Consider the following 13,325-nt stretch of genomic DNA (forward strand, 5'->3'; position numbering starts at 1 on the left):
CCCTGTACCTCTGGGCTTTTCGTTAGATTTTGGCCAACTTCTCGAGGAGAGGATCTTTATCATCTTCTCGAGACGATGAATCTACGTTGTCCACTCTATGGCGGATTACCTTGATGTTTCTTGACAAACAGATGCTGCTAGGTAGCGCGTGAAGACAATCTCATCCATGATCTCTATCGAACGCGAGGCGAACGTGGCACATGTAAGAATGGTTTGGGCATCTTGAGATACATGAGCTGGCAATGGTTGACCAAACACAGATGCTTCTCGTGGAACGAACCCTACTGCGGCAGAGCGGCAAGCGGCAAGCGGCAAGCGGGAGGCTTTGCCCTTGGCGAGCCCGACGCTACCCCTGAATCCGATCCAAATCGTCGAATCCTAAGCCAAGTTGCAACATAAGATAAAGGGTTTATTCTTGTACTGCTATGTATTTTCTGGTTACTTGGTGGTCCAGGCAAAATCGATCGGAACCCTCAAGAGAAAACGGCGTCGCCGATAAGGGGCAGCTTTCAGGCCCACGAGGAAGTTTGCATCCGTGTTACGCTTATGCCGCATCAAGAAAGGAAGACCCGCTGTAGATCACCCTACCAACCGATCTCCGAGATTAGCTTCGTACTCAGTCGGAAACTTGAAGATGCTCCGCCTAGAATGGCGGATGATGTCTGGCCTTGAGCATCACGACACCAACAATACTGACGAACGCGTAAGTAATGGTGCTCACCGGGCTAGAACTGAGGAATCCCAGAATCACGATAAGAATTGAACTGGATTCAACGTCTGGGTCCAGCACTGGAATCGACGAGCAGTTTCAAGACATTTATGTCGACCAACCGTGCGGTTGCGCACAGAGATATGCTCAACATTCCCTCCTCAGGCAGCCAGTTTGGCCAATTCCCAAGGCCAAGAAGCGTCTTTGGATATTTTCGGAAGCAAATAACTCAGTACCAAATCATTGAAAGTATGGTTTGGCTTTCCCGTATCATTCTATCGACGCGGTGAATTGAGAATCATCCGCTTCGCAGCAGCATCGAGCACGATCCAAAGTCGCCCCTACAACAGCGCCCTGCCAGGCCATGTTGAAATGCCTTGAACTGGCAATTTCCGGTGCATAACTCGACCAGGCATCTTTGACCCGAGACTCGCCTTGCAAAGCACAGAAGTTCTTGAGAACTGGGCTCACACCGCTGACTTTGGCCCAAGACTGGTCGTGTTGTAGCCCTGTTGGGATTCCGACGCAGATTCTCAAAAACCGTGACCTGCAGCTGACGCGCCGTGCGAGAATCGCTTTACTGGCCAGTCTGAGGCTCATCCCAGTTTCCTCTTGTTCAAGAGCCACTGTCTGTATGCCATGAGTCCATTCCACGCGATCGCATGCAGCCTTCGAGGCGCCCTTCGGACGACGACCGCCGGCCAAGGTCACATCAGACCATCGAATCGACATAATGACTATAGCATTGATATATCCCGTACTTTTCAATTCTCCAAGTGGTTATTGCTTCCATTTCCCAGAAGAACCCTATGCCTTTGCAGTAACCGTCAAACCCGGAGAGGAAGACTGAGCCAACCCCTGAACATGCGATGCGAGCATGAGCAGCTTGGGCCCACGGTTCCACATTCATGCCTATCGGCTCGGATGCGTTTTACGATATCGAGGGACGCCCCTTCATTGTCTGCAGCTGATACTTACTGTGGAAAAGCAAGGGACCAGCAGAAAATGATGCTGATGTGTCTCCGATATGGGCTATGATCTATACTGACAACCCGATATTTCGGGGGTGATACGACACAAACAGGCCGGCCGTGGTTTTACTATCCAGGACTCGACAAGTTCTACAATTCAGTGCCGCTGATGTCATATGACAGCGCCCATTATATGGCTCGACTTAGTCTGTGATTGAGAAAGCGTTCTTTTCCTTGAGACGTGTGAAATGGGTGACCAAACAGTCTTTGAGACTATCATCAACATATTGCTTTTGCGGCATCAGATGAGCCGGTGACATTCACCGTCGAGTCTGTCTTTCTCGACCAAAATGTTCTGGTCGAATATAGGCAAACAGTATCCTTACTCAGCCACCACTTCCGTTCCCCTCAATCTTGTATTCTCTTGTGAAGGTGCATTTATCCTCTGGAAACCAAGGTACTGGGCTGGCTTCTTGCCGGCCGTGTCCACTCCGGGATTCTCGCCATGGTCATTATTAGCCGCTGCTAACAGATAGTGACCAAAGACAGCTTGCATGCATCCTAAACACACAATGACTTTGTCGCCATGCATTCGGATTCAGAGGGGGCGGGCGGGCGTGCGTCGAAGTATGTTGGGCGAGTAGGCGATGTTGGGTAGTATCACACAGTACGGTGGGCGAGATAGCAGCCAAATCCTGGCTGCATGTTGGGACCTCCATGCTGTGCCTCTTGTTTGCTTCCATGTTGGCAGCTTCTCCTCATCCTACCCATACAATCTGCTGCCAACATCAGCAACACCAGGTCCATTTTTCGATCTTTGGCCCCTTCAACCATGAGCAAAACACGGGTACGAGACGGGGGAGTCGTCCCTCATGATGCCCCCTTCATCGTCGAAGCGTTCGACTCGACAATCCCGCACCTCGCGGCGATCGGCAGCGGCGAGATGTGGGGGTCACTCTTCAGCGAGAAAGAGGGGTTTGTCGAGGAGACGGCCGACGACGTCAAGAAGTCGGAAGCGTACCGCACCACCGAAGAAGGAGAAGCCCTACGGATCTTCGTCGCCGAGGTCGACGTCGAGCCAGCGGTAGCACCATTCCCCCACAGTGCCGCGGAGTGTCCCGGCCTTCGCTACCGGACGGTCGACGATGGGACGCGCATGCTATCAGTCGGGGCGGCCTTCATTCGCGACAATTGGCTCCCCGGACATGTCGAGTCTCAGTTCCATGTGGACGCCATCCGAGCCGAGCTGGAAGGGAAAGCCGGGTTCGTGTATATCGATGTGCTGGTCTCGGATTTCAGAACAGGGCATCACCGCAAGGGAGCAGGGGAGGCGCTTCTGAGGCGAGCAGTGGAATACGGGCTTGAGAAGGGGATGAAGGCGCTCTACGTCGATGCGTGGGCTGGGAATGAGGAGAAGTTGGTCAGGTGAGTTCTTGGGCCCTGAGGAAGGGACCAGCAAGAAGCAAAGTTGACAGACGGTGGTAGGTGGTACGAAAGACAGGGATTCACAGCGGTTGCCGACTTTGAGATGAAGCGCGCCAATGGAACCATATGGCCGGGCACGTTGATGCGAATGAGTCTCGGCTCTTGAGGGTTTGAGGTGGGTGAGTGGGATGAGCCTCGATGATGACGATGGGTATCACGCGGCGACTACCAACAATTGTTTTTAGGATCCGAGTATGTCCGAGTATCCATGCCTAGGTAGTGTAGCAAGCCTTCCTTTCATTGTACCCACTATACACGGACAGAGGGAGCCCAAGGCGATCAGCCTCCATTTCCATTGCGCCAGCAAATGCCCATCATTGAGAAATCGAACTTTTGGGCCGATGGCTGTGTTGGGGTGGCCTCAGCGGTCGGCGGTCGGTGAGATGCCGGGATGGGATGCTGGACCAAAACAGCAAGAAAAACAGGCGAGCGGTGGGATTAGTGGGTCCGTTGTCCGGGAGACGGGTACGGTCTTGACCAATCATAGTGGTTAGGTCCACTCGGCGCATGTGCTCTATTTACCAACCCTGGCAACTTTGTAAACACACACCTCACACACCACACCACACCACATAGTACGTAGGCAGGTAGGGTGCAAACACAACACAACACTCGGCACCCAATACGCATCACACCCATCTCACATCACACAGCACGCGCCTACTGTTTTCTTTCAGTAGGGTCTTTTGTTCCCATTTTTGCGTGGTTTGATATTGCTACGTTCAGCCTCATACTTCACTCCCGAAAGCCTCGACTGTTCACACCGAAACCTTCCCTCCCCGCCAAAACATGAGCTCCAGACGGGAGCTGACGAGGCCGACCTCGTCCAACGTGCGCACCGGCGCCGCCGCTCGCGCCAGTGTGCGGCCGGGAACGCGGACGTCCAACTTGCGATACCAAAACGCCCCTTCCAGGACCCTCGACCGCGCCGCCTCGCCCGCCGAGTCTGTCGCCTCTGTCGCCACGAACGCGACGAAGCGCAAGGAGCGCGAGTATGACTTCGATACCCCGGGCCAGGAGACCAACATCAACGTCGTCGTCAGATGCAGAGGCCGCAACGACCGCGAGGTCCGCGAAAACAGCGCCGTTGTCGTCCAGGCCGACGGCGTCAAGGGCAAGGATGTCGAGCTGAAGCTGGGCCCCAATGCTCTGAGCAACAAGACATACAACTTTGACCGCGTCTTTTCTGCTGCCGCAGACCAGACAATGGTCTTCGACGACGTTGTCAAGCCCATCTTGGACGAGGTTTGTTTCGCCAACCGCCTTTGCTCGTCATCCTCCATCGTCCCGCTGACACGATACAGATGCTCGCTGGCTTCAACTGCACTGTCTTCGCCTACGGCCAGACCGGCACCGGCAAGACCTATACCATGTCGGGAGACATGACAGAGACCCTGGGTCTTCTCTCGGACGGGGCGGGCATCATCCCCAGGGCTCTCCACGCCCTCTTCAACAAGCTCGAGGTCGAGGACACGGAAAGCTGCGTCAAGTGCTCCTTCATCGAACTGTACAACGAAGAGTTGCGCGATCTGATCGCCCCCGACGACGGCCCCAAGCTCAAGATCTTTGACGACACCTCGAGGAGGCACGCGACCACGGTGGTACAGGGCATGGAGGAGAGGCACATTAGGACCGCCGGCGAGGGCATCAAGGTTCTCCAGGATGGAAGCTTGAAGCGCCAAGTCGCTGCGACCAAGTGCAACGATCTCAGTAGTCGAAGCCACACGGTCTTCACCGTCACCGCCTACGTCCGAAAGAAGGGAGAGGACGGCAACGAGGACTACGTCAGCGCCGGCAAGCTCAACCTGGTCGATTTGGCCGGCAGCGAAAATATCCAACGGTCCGGTGCCGAGAACAAGCGAGCCGCCGAGGCGGGCCTCATCAACAAGAGTCTCCTGACGCTTGGTCGCGTCATCAATGCTCTGGTCGACAAGAACCAGCACATCCCCTACAGAGAGTCGAAGCTCACCCGTCTGCTGCAAGACTCCCTAGGAGGGCAGACCAAGACGTGTATCATCGCCACCATCTCGCCGGCGAAGAGCAACCTCGAAGAGACGATTTCAACACTCGACTACGCCTTCAGGGCCAAGAACATCCGCAACAAGCCGCAACTCAACGCCATGATCAACAAGCGCATGCTTCTCAGGGACTTCGCCACAGAAATCGAGAGGCTCAAGAGCGAGCTGATCACGACCCGGCAGCGCAACGGCGTCTACCTGTCCAACGAATCATATGAAGAGATGACGGCCCAAAGCGAATCGCGACGCATAGTCATGGAGGAGCAGGCGGCCAAGATGGAGACTCTCGAGGGCAACCTCAAGAACAAGGTCCAGGAATTGTTCGCCTTGACGTCCAGCTTCATGGGCTTGCGCAAAGACCACGAAGGCACCAAGGCCGAGCTCGACGAGACCCAGGGTGTCCTTGAGCAGACGGAGGTCGTCCTCCATGCAACGAGAAGGAGCCTTGCCGAGGAGACGCATCTTCGCAAAGCCCACCAAGAAACGGAGGAGAAGCTGGCCGAGGTCGGCGGCGAGCTGATTGCTACCCTGCAGAAGACGGTGCACGATGTGGATGGTCTCCGGGCCAAGAACAAGCGGAAGTCCGACCTCCAATCCATCAACCGAAGCGCTTGGGGCACTGCGCAGGCCGAAGTGTCCGAAGTGACGAGCCTGGTGGAGCAGCGAGTCCAGAGTTTCCAAGACAAGCAACGGCAAAACATCTCGGGCATCTCGGAGCGCATGAATTCGTTTGTCACGGAGGAGCTCAAGAAGCTCTCCTCTACACAAAGCTTCCTCGACGAGCAACTGGATTCTTTTGCGGCATCGCGTCAAGAGCTTCTGGAGCAGAAGGAGAAGTCCAAGGATGAGATGGACGACGTTCTCGAGGAGATCAAGGTCGTCCGCGACGCCGTCAAGCAGGAGGTTGGCGAGAGCCTTCAGGCCATCGCCGCCGCCGCGGAGCGTATTGCTGCTGATGTCCTCAGCGAGCTTGACACCTTCCATCAACAGGTAAGAAGAAACCTAAGACTTTCCATATTTGCCCCTCGCGGCTAACACGTGTGCAGCTGCATTCTTCATACAGCTCCCTGGGCAAGGAGTTCAAGAGCATTTTTGAGGACCTCATGGCGCACATCACGCAGCAGAGAAGTGAGTCCGATAGACTCAGGCAACAACTCCAAGGCGCAACCGACACCATTGTCGAGCAGAACGAGGGCATCTCGGCCCAGATGCAACAAGTCCTCGACGAGGAGAGGGAGCAGGCGGCCCAGGACCGACAGAACCTGTTGGCCCAGATCACCACGCTCATCCATGCCCAAGCGGAAACCCAGGAGACCAGACTGGCCGAGAAGACTGCGCGGCTGCAGAAGAGCGTCTTGGATTCGAATGCATCCCTGCAGGACAACGTCACTCATTACTCCGAGGACATGGATGCCTTGGACGCCAAGCAGGAGCAGGTCCTTGAAACCATGGCCAAGTCTCGTGACGCCATGAGGAACAAGCTGAGGGATGACTGGAGCGTAAGTCTACCACACACACACACACACACACACACACTCCTTAATCCTCTCTTGGAAAGATGCTAACAAACCTGATCAGACCGCCGAGAAGCACAGCACCACCATCCAAGCAACCACGAAGTCTGTTCACGCCGAGACTGTTCGCGTTGTGGATGAGCAGCTGAAGGACCTCGATGTGCAGATGGAAGCGCTGGACGACTTTGTCACCCGTGCTCGTTCCGAGAATGCATCTCACCACGAGCAACACAGCGAGTCGATTCGGGGCTTGTCGTCGACTGTGGAGAGTTCCTTCGACAACATCGCAAGCCACTTCAAGACGACATTCGACCGCGTCAAGGACCTGGGCGAGGAGATGGAGACGGAGACGGAGGAGATGCAGCAAGACCTGGACCCGCTGACGCAGCAGCTTTCGAAGCCGTTGACGTCCCTGCGCGAGGACATTGAATCGACGACGATCCAGGAGTACCGCCCGACGGGAGAGACCCCTATGAAGGTTCAGTACCAGTACCCTACGGACCTTCCGCGGACCGAGGCGCACGAGGCTCTCCTGGCCGAGCTCAGCGACGGAGCCACGCCGACCAAGGCCGGATCCGACGGCATGGTGTTCCCGGACGTCGACAACGACACGCATCGCTCCCCGCCGGCGCGCGCGTCGACCCGTATGTCGACCCTCAGCATGATTTCGGAGATGCCCCCTTTTAACATGAGCCTTCGCGAAGTGAACCCCAACACCACCGGCAGCCTCGGCTACGACCCGTCGGCCAGCATGATGTCCATCAACGAGAACACGGCGCCGCTCCTCTTCAGCAAGCGCACGTCGACGAGGCACGTGCAGAAGGGGCGCAAGCAGAGCAGCATGCTCCCCATCGAGGGGCGGGAGAACGTGCCCCCCTCGTTGTTTTCTTCGAGCCTGGGACCTCGCAGGAAGAGCCCTCGGCTGAACTAGTCGGCTAACAGTGTGGTGGTGGTATGCACGCGCGGATTCGGGGCATTGGCGTCTTTTGGAGTTGCCATAACATTCTCTTTTGGTTGAGCTGTTCAAAATGGGAGGGTGTTTTATGGCCTTCTTGGCCTAGGTTGGGCAGGGTTTTTGTTTGCGTGCAGGCTTACTGGTACTCTTGATACCCTTGAATTCTTTCTGAGACTGTTTATAATCCAACTGTTTGCAATCCGAATCCCCCCCCCCCCTGATTATGTTATTATTTGATCGAACAATTCACCTGTCGTCGCACACAGCACAGTTGACACGTTTGCGGGAGATGATTTATGAGAGACGAGTGCTACTTGATTTTTCGACACCTTGATGTGTGGGAAAGTCTTTTTCTTTTCTTTTTCAGTTGTTTCCATAGAGAGGGAGGGCCGGGGAAATTGGCTCCTAGAACGACTTGAGCATCATGGCAAAGAAGTCCCTGATATCTACAACTGCCGACCGACCGGAACCCCTTAGGAACGCTTCTTCCTACACCCGCCGGCGGGGCTGACGATGACGACCTCGCTCGCGGCGGCGGTGAACGCCACCTGGCCGTTCGCGACCAGGGCGTACTCCCCGACGGTCACGTTGTCCAGCCGGACGGGCCGGCCGCCGTCGAGCTCGTGGTTGTAGCTCCAGCCGTCCCACGTGATGCCCGTGACGGCGTCGCTGCCGTTGGCGCGCAGCCGGCGGACGGTGGCGAGCCCCGCGTCCCAGGGCACCTCGAAGCTGTAGCCGAAGATGCTGCGGCCGCCGGGGCTCGGGGCCGGGGCGGTGCCAGTGCCGTTGACGGTCGAGTTGTAGGGGCTCAGGTTGACGACAAGGATGCGGGCGAGCGTGTCGCCGTGGTAGGCGGCGTAGGCGGCGGCCAGCTCGTTGTCGGTGTCAAGCGGGATGTGGGCGACGGAGACAGGGACGGAGGAGGAGGAGGAGGCTTTGGGAGGTGCGAGAAAGGCGGCGACGGCGATGTTGCCGTAGTAAGGTGCCTTGGTGCCGATGGGGGTCGTCTCTGTGGTGACGGGCTGCCAGCTTTGGTACTGTGAAGAGGGGGTGTCAGCTTCTACAAAGGGTACATGCATTTTCCGATAAGAGAGGGGGGGAAAGGAGGGAATGGGGGCGAGCGAACCCTGTAGTCGGTCCCCATGTGCATATGGCTACGCTTGATCCCCTGCGAGGCGGTGTAGAGGTTGAAGTCGACGCCCCAGAGGGCGGCACCGAAGGAGTTGGACAGGCCCGGCTTGCCCTGGTTGTAGAGCGAGTTGTGCTCCCCGAGGATGTGCGGCGGGACGTCGTCGAAGCGGGCGGTGAGGTTGGCATACTCGCCCACGTGGGCCTGGACGGACCGCACCGTCCGGGTGTGGTTCATCAGCGTGCCCTGGAGGGTGACACCGGGGCTCTCGGCGCCGCTGATGTAGTTGTGGGTGGAGAAGACGGCGACGTTGCCGTCGGCGTTGAGGCCGGCGGCCCACTGCGCGGGCGCACGGAGCGCGTTTGCGGTCCCCGCGTTGGAAGGCGCCATGAAGACGGGGCCAGGGAAGTCCGGGCACGCCTCGGCGAGGACGTTGGCGATTTCGCGGGTGCCGTTGAGCCACTGCTCGACGTAGGCGGCCTCGTCCCAGGTCGACGAGGGCCGCACGGGGCCCTGGGCCGAGGTGGAGAAGAGGTCCGGCTCGTTGCCGTACTCCCAGACGTCCAGGTTATCCTTGCCGATGGCTCGGCACGCCAGCGGCACGGTGGCCTTGAGGGTCTCCCACCCTTCGGAGCGGTTGGCGCCCAGGCCGAGGTTGAAACCGTGGGTGAATTTTGTGTCGGCCAGGGTGCCGTAGGATTCGAAGAAGGAAGGGCCGATGACGATGGTGGTAGGGTAGTCCCTCGATCTCTCCAGGTCGTACGTGCCGTCGACGGCATACGGGAGCGACTCGTCGTACAGGGCGTAGTCCTGTGTGTTCCCCCCCACGCGGATGTACGGGCGGACGCCTTGCAGGGCGCCCAGGTTGGCGAGCAGGTTGTCCGAGAACGTGTTCGGCGAGGAAGTGTTTCCTGACATACACGATTAGCGTCTGAGCTACGATACGATTCGACACTTGGTGGGAATGGCAGTCTGAGCGGCGGCAAGGCATACCGGCAAAGTCCGGGAAGAAGGCGAACTCGAGCGAGTAGCTCACAAAGGCATCGAAGACGGGGCTCGCCTTCTCGGGCCCGGGGATGGGCTTGGGAACTATGCTTCCAATCACCGCGATGTCATCGACGGCATTGGTAAGGTACGAGTACCATGCCACGGCGTTGAACACGGGCGAGAAAGTGGTGAACAAGCAATGGAGCTCATCGGCCAGTACTGAGCCAACGGTCCGCAAAGCGACGGACATGATGAGGCAGAGACAGTTAGTTATTCAATAAGTGACCGATGATGATGATGGGGTTGAGATGACAATAAGCTTCCTCCGTATGGCCAACAAAGGTTGCCGACGTGGGGATTTAAGGCCGATTTTCTTCTATTTCGTTTCGTCTTCTATTATCACGCTGCACGAGGAAAGAGGGATTGCAGTGTAAGGCGAGGAGGCCATGACGGCATGCGGTGTCGGACAAGCAATCCAAATTGGCGAGATCATCGCTGGGAGTGTGGCGGCAGCGCGTAAGCTTAGCCTACAATATTGGCTGGGGTGTGTATGCTTGTCAAAAGGGCCCCCCGGGAAAGCAAAAGGTCCTGCCTTACTGCCTTCTCCATGGTTGGTTTTCCCCCCCTCCAACCCATCGCGAGGGTGACGAAAGTAGTAGGTAGGGTCTGGAATGGAATCAGGAACACAAACTGTGGTTTGGTGACCTTCGGCCTATGGGAGAGAGAACCAGACCCGTGCGCGACGATACGGACGGACTGATGAGACGAACACCTGGGGGAGGGGAACCTGCCACTGGGCAAAGCCGGGCGCGACAGGGGCATACGGTTGGCGTCACTCTGCGTCCGATATTGATGCACAGAGTGAGTATGTATGCTGCTGGCTTGAGTGGTTCCACGTCCACTACTTTACAGATGAGAAGACACTATTTAAATGTGATGCGTCTCATCTGGACTGAGCCGTTGCTTTACTAAGGAGTGAGTGAGATGAGGTGAAAAGAGTTGACTGAATTGACACTAGAGTGAAGGCTGGACATACCTAGTAGGAAACCTCGGGTGGGTTCATCTACAGGGGACAGCTTATTCATGGCTGGCTCTCGCTGCCGGGCCGTGACCACTGACAGCGGTAGTGATCTGTTAGTGGCCCCGCCCCGGCAATAGGCCTTATCTTATCGCCCACCCGTAGGTAGATAGAAGATAGAGGTGCCGGTTCGCGGTCGACCCAACCGGGCCGGTTGGCAAAGTGGGGGGGACGTCATCGAGCGTCACACCGGATGCCACACCTTTGAAGCTTCCTCTCCTTCTCTCCATCTCCGTCTCTTGCCTCCGGTGTCGCTTAGAAGCAAATCAACCATTGACTATCACCGTTTTTGCCAATTGAAGAGCCTCAAACAACACGACACATCTCGGAAAGCCATCGCACACATTCAATTGCGCTTTTGCAAGCTCCCTCGGTGACAAGGAAGCCTTTTCGCGCACCCTGTCCCCCCTCCCCCACACCCCTCGACCGAGTGTGAAGCTCAAACTCGATCTGAAGACCAGACGCTCGCTCCCCGCATTTCAACGGCTCAACCCTCCTTCTCCCACTTCGCCTCTCTCCACCACAATGCCCATCACATTACAAAAAGCAGTCGCCCCGGCGTCACGATTTGTCCCAAGAAGCTTGTTCCGATCTGCCCAGACACCCTTTATCCCGTTTACACTGAGAGCCGCCTCCACCATGGTTCCCAAGGTGACAACAACCCCCCGGCCATCTTTCCCATTGGCCCTGCCTGCCCTGCCCAGCCAGCCCGGCAGCTCACTCACACATATACTGACATACGGGCACACACCAGCTTAAAGACCCGTCATTGCTCAAGCAGGACGTCTGCTATGTCAATGGCGAATGGATCAAGGCCAAGTCTGGCAAGACCTTTGATGTGACCGGTAGGTCCAATTCCATCTCGCCCCTTTCCCCCTCCCAGCTATCCCGCATAGAGTACTTACCCACCCGCAGACCCGGCCACCGGCGAGAAGATCGCCTCTTGCCCCGAGTTCGCCAAGGCCGACACCGACGCCGCCATCGCCGCCGCCGCCACGGCTTTCGAGACCTTCCGCACCAAGACCGGCCGCGAGCGTTCCAAGCTGCTGCGCAAGTGGTACGACCTGCTGATGGAAAACGCCGAGGACCTGACCACCCTCATCACTTGGGAGAACGGCAAACCCGTCGCCGACGCCAAGGGCGAGGTCACCTACGCCGCCAACTTCTTCGAGTGGTTCAGCGAGGAGGCGCCCCGCATCTATGGCGACACCATCCCCTCCTCCGTGCCCGGGAACCGCGTGTGGACCATCAAGGAGCCCGTCGGCGTCTGCGGCCTCATCACGCCGTAGGGTCTCTCTCTATCTCTCTCTCTCTCTCTCTCTCTCTTCCCCTTCCAAAGGCCACGCGCATCGACGAGGGAATCCCCGACGCTGACATGACGATGGCAGATGGAACTTCCCCGCCGCCATGATCACCCGCAAGATCGGCCCAGCCCTCGCCACCGGTTGCACCGTCGTCTGCAAGGCCCCCGGCGAGACCCCCTTCACCTCACTCGCCATTGCCGAGCTGGGCCACCGCGCCGGCATCCCCAAGGGCGTCGTCAACATCGTTACCGCCCTCGACAACACTCCTGAGGTCGGCGAGGCTCTGACCGCCAACCCGACCGTTAAGAAGATCTCCTTCACCGGCTCCACCAACGTCGGCAAGCTCCTCATGCGCCAGTGCGCCGGCACCCTCAAGAAGATGTCAATGGAGCTCGGCGGCAACGCCCCCTTCATCGTCTTCGATGACGCCGACGTCGATGCTGCCGTCGCCGGCGCCGTCGCCTCCAAGTTCCGCTCCTCGGGCCAGACCTGCGTCTGTGCCAACCGCATCTACGTCCAGAGCGGCGTCTACGACGAGTTCGCCGACAAGTTCGCCGCCAAGGTCCGCGAGTTCAAGGTCGGCAACGGCTTCGACGACGGCACCACCCACGGCCCTCTCATCCACGACCGCGCCGTCGATAAGGTCGAGGCCCACATCCGCGACGCTGAGCGCAAGGGCGGCAAGGTCGTCGTCGGCGGCGGCAAGATCGCGCGCCTGGGCGCCAACTTTTACGAACCCACCGTCATCACGGGCATGACCGGCGACATGGCCATGGCGAGCGAGGAGACCTTTGGCCCCGTCGCTGGCCTCTTCTCCTTCGACACCGAAGACGAGGTCGTGAAGCTGGCCAACGCCACCAACGTCGGCCTGGCGGGCTACTTCTTCTCCCGCGACATCCAGCGCGTGCACCGCATCGCCGAGCACCTCGAGGTCGGCATGGTCGGCGTCAACACGGGTCTTATCTCGGACCCGGCCTCGCCGTTCGGCGGAGTCAAGGAGTCCGGCTTCGGCCGCGAGGGGTCGCTGTACGGCATCTCCGAGTACCAGGTGACCAAGATGGTCACGTACGGCGGTATGGGCCAGCCTCTCCAAAAGTAGAGTATGGCAATACGTCGTCACCTGTATATAATAAAAGAAGAAGAAGAAAAAGGAGTCTTTAGCGGGCGACATCGGG

The 13,325-nt window shown here is 57.8% G+C and overlaps 5 protein-coding genes across 5 annotated transcripts; 4 read left to right on the top strand and 1 right to left on the bottom strand.

Annotated features, from left to right (window-relative positions):
- Positions 1-2,512: 2,512 nt before the first annotated feature.
- CH63R_05642 (Acetyltransferase) lies at positions 2,513-3,109 on the top strand (the record flags this gene model as incomplete). Its single annotated transcript, XM_018300617.1, has 1 exon — positions 2,513-3,109. The coding sequence occupies one exon, from the start codon at positions 2,513-2,515 to the stop codon at positions 3,107-3,109; it is 597 nt and encodes a 198-aa protein (XP_018158467.1).
- Positions 3,110-3,954: 845 nt separating this feature from the next.
- CH63R_05643 (Kinesin-like protein) lies at positions 3,955-7,628 on the top strand (the record flags this gene model as incomplete). Its single annotated transcript, XM_018300618.1, has 4 exons — positions 3,955-4,410; positions 4,470-6,173; positions 6,230-6,682; positions 6,762-7,628. The coding sequence occupies 4 exons, from the start codon at positions 3,955-3,957 to the stop codon at positions 7,626-7,628; spliced, it is 3,480 nt and encodes a 1,159-aa protein (XP_018158468.1).
- A 497-nt stretch (positions 7,629-8,125) lies between these two features.
- CH63R_05644 (beta-glucuronidase) lies at positions 8,126-10,018 on the bottom strand (the record flags this gene model as incomplete). Its single annotated transcript, XM_018300619.1, has 3 exons — positions 8,126-8,689; positions 8,779-9,692; positions 9,775-10,018. The coding sequence occupies 3 exons, from the start codon at positions 10,016-10,018 to the stop codon at positions 8,126-8,128; spliced, it is 1,722 nt and encodes a 573-aa protein (XP_018158469.1).
- A 1,353-nt stretch (positions 10,019-11,371) lies between these two features.
- Positions 11,372-12,135, top strand: CH63R_05645 (succinate-semialdehyde dehydrogenase; the record flags this gene model as incomplete). The annotated part of the gene is made up of 3 exons (XM_018300620.1): positions 11,372-11,497; positions 11,601-11,691; positions 11,762-12,135. 3 exons carry the CDS (start codon positions 11,372-11,374, stop codon positions 12,133-12,135), a joined length of 591 nt encoding a protein of 196 aa, XP_018158470.1.
- A 118-nt stretch (positions 12,136-12,253) lies between these two features.
- On the top strand, positions 12,254-13,249 carry CH63R_05646 (Succinate-semialdehyde dehydrogenase; the record flags this gene model as incomplete). The annotated part of the gene is made up of 1 exon (XM_018300621.1): positions 12,254-13,249. The coding sequence occupies one exon, from the start codon at positions 12,254-12,256 to the stop codon at positions 13,247-13,249; it is 996 nt and encodes a 331-aa protein (XP_018158471.1).
- Positions 13,250-13,325: the final 76 nt, after the last annotated feature.

Source organism: Colletotrichum higginsianum, chromosome 4 (genome assembly GCF_001672515.1).
Source record: "Colletotrichum higginsianum IMI 349063 chromosome 4, whole genome shotgun sequence".
NCBI classification, from domain to species: Eukaryota; Fungi; Ascomycota; class Sordariomycetes; order Glomerellales; family Glomerellaceae; genus Colletotrichum; species Colletotrichum higginsianum.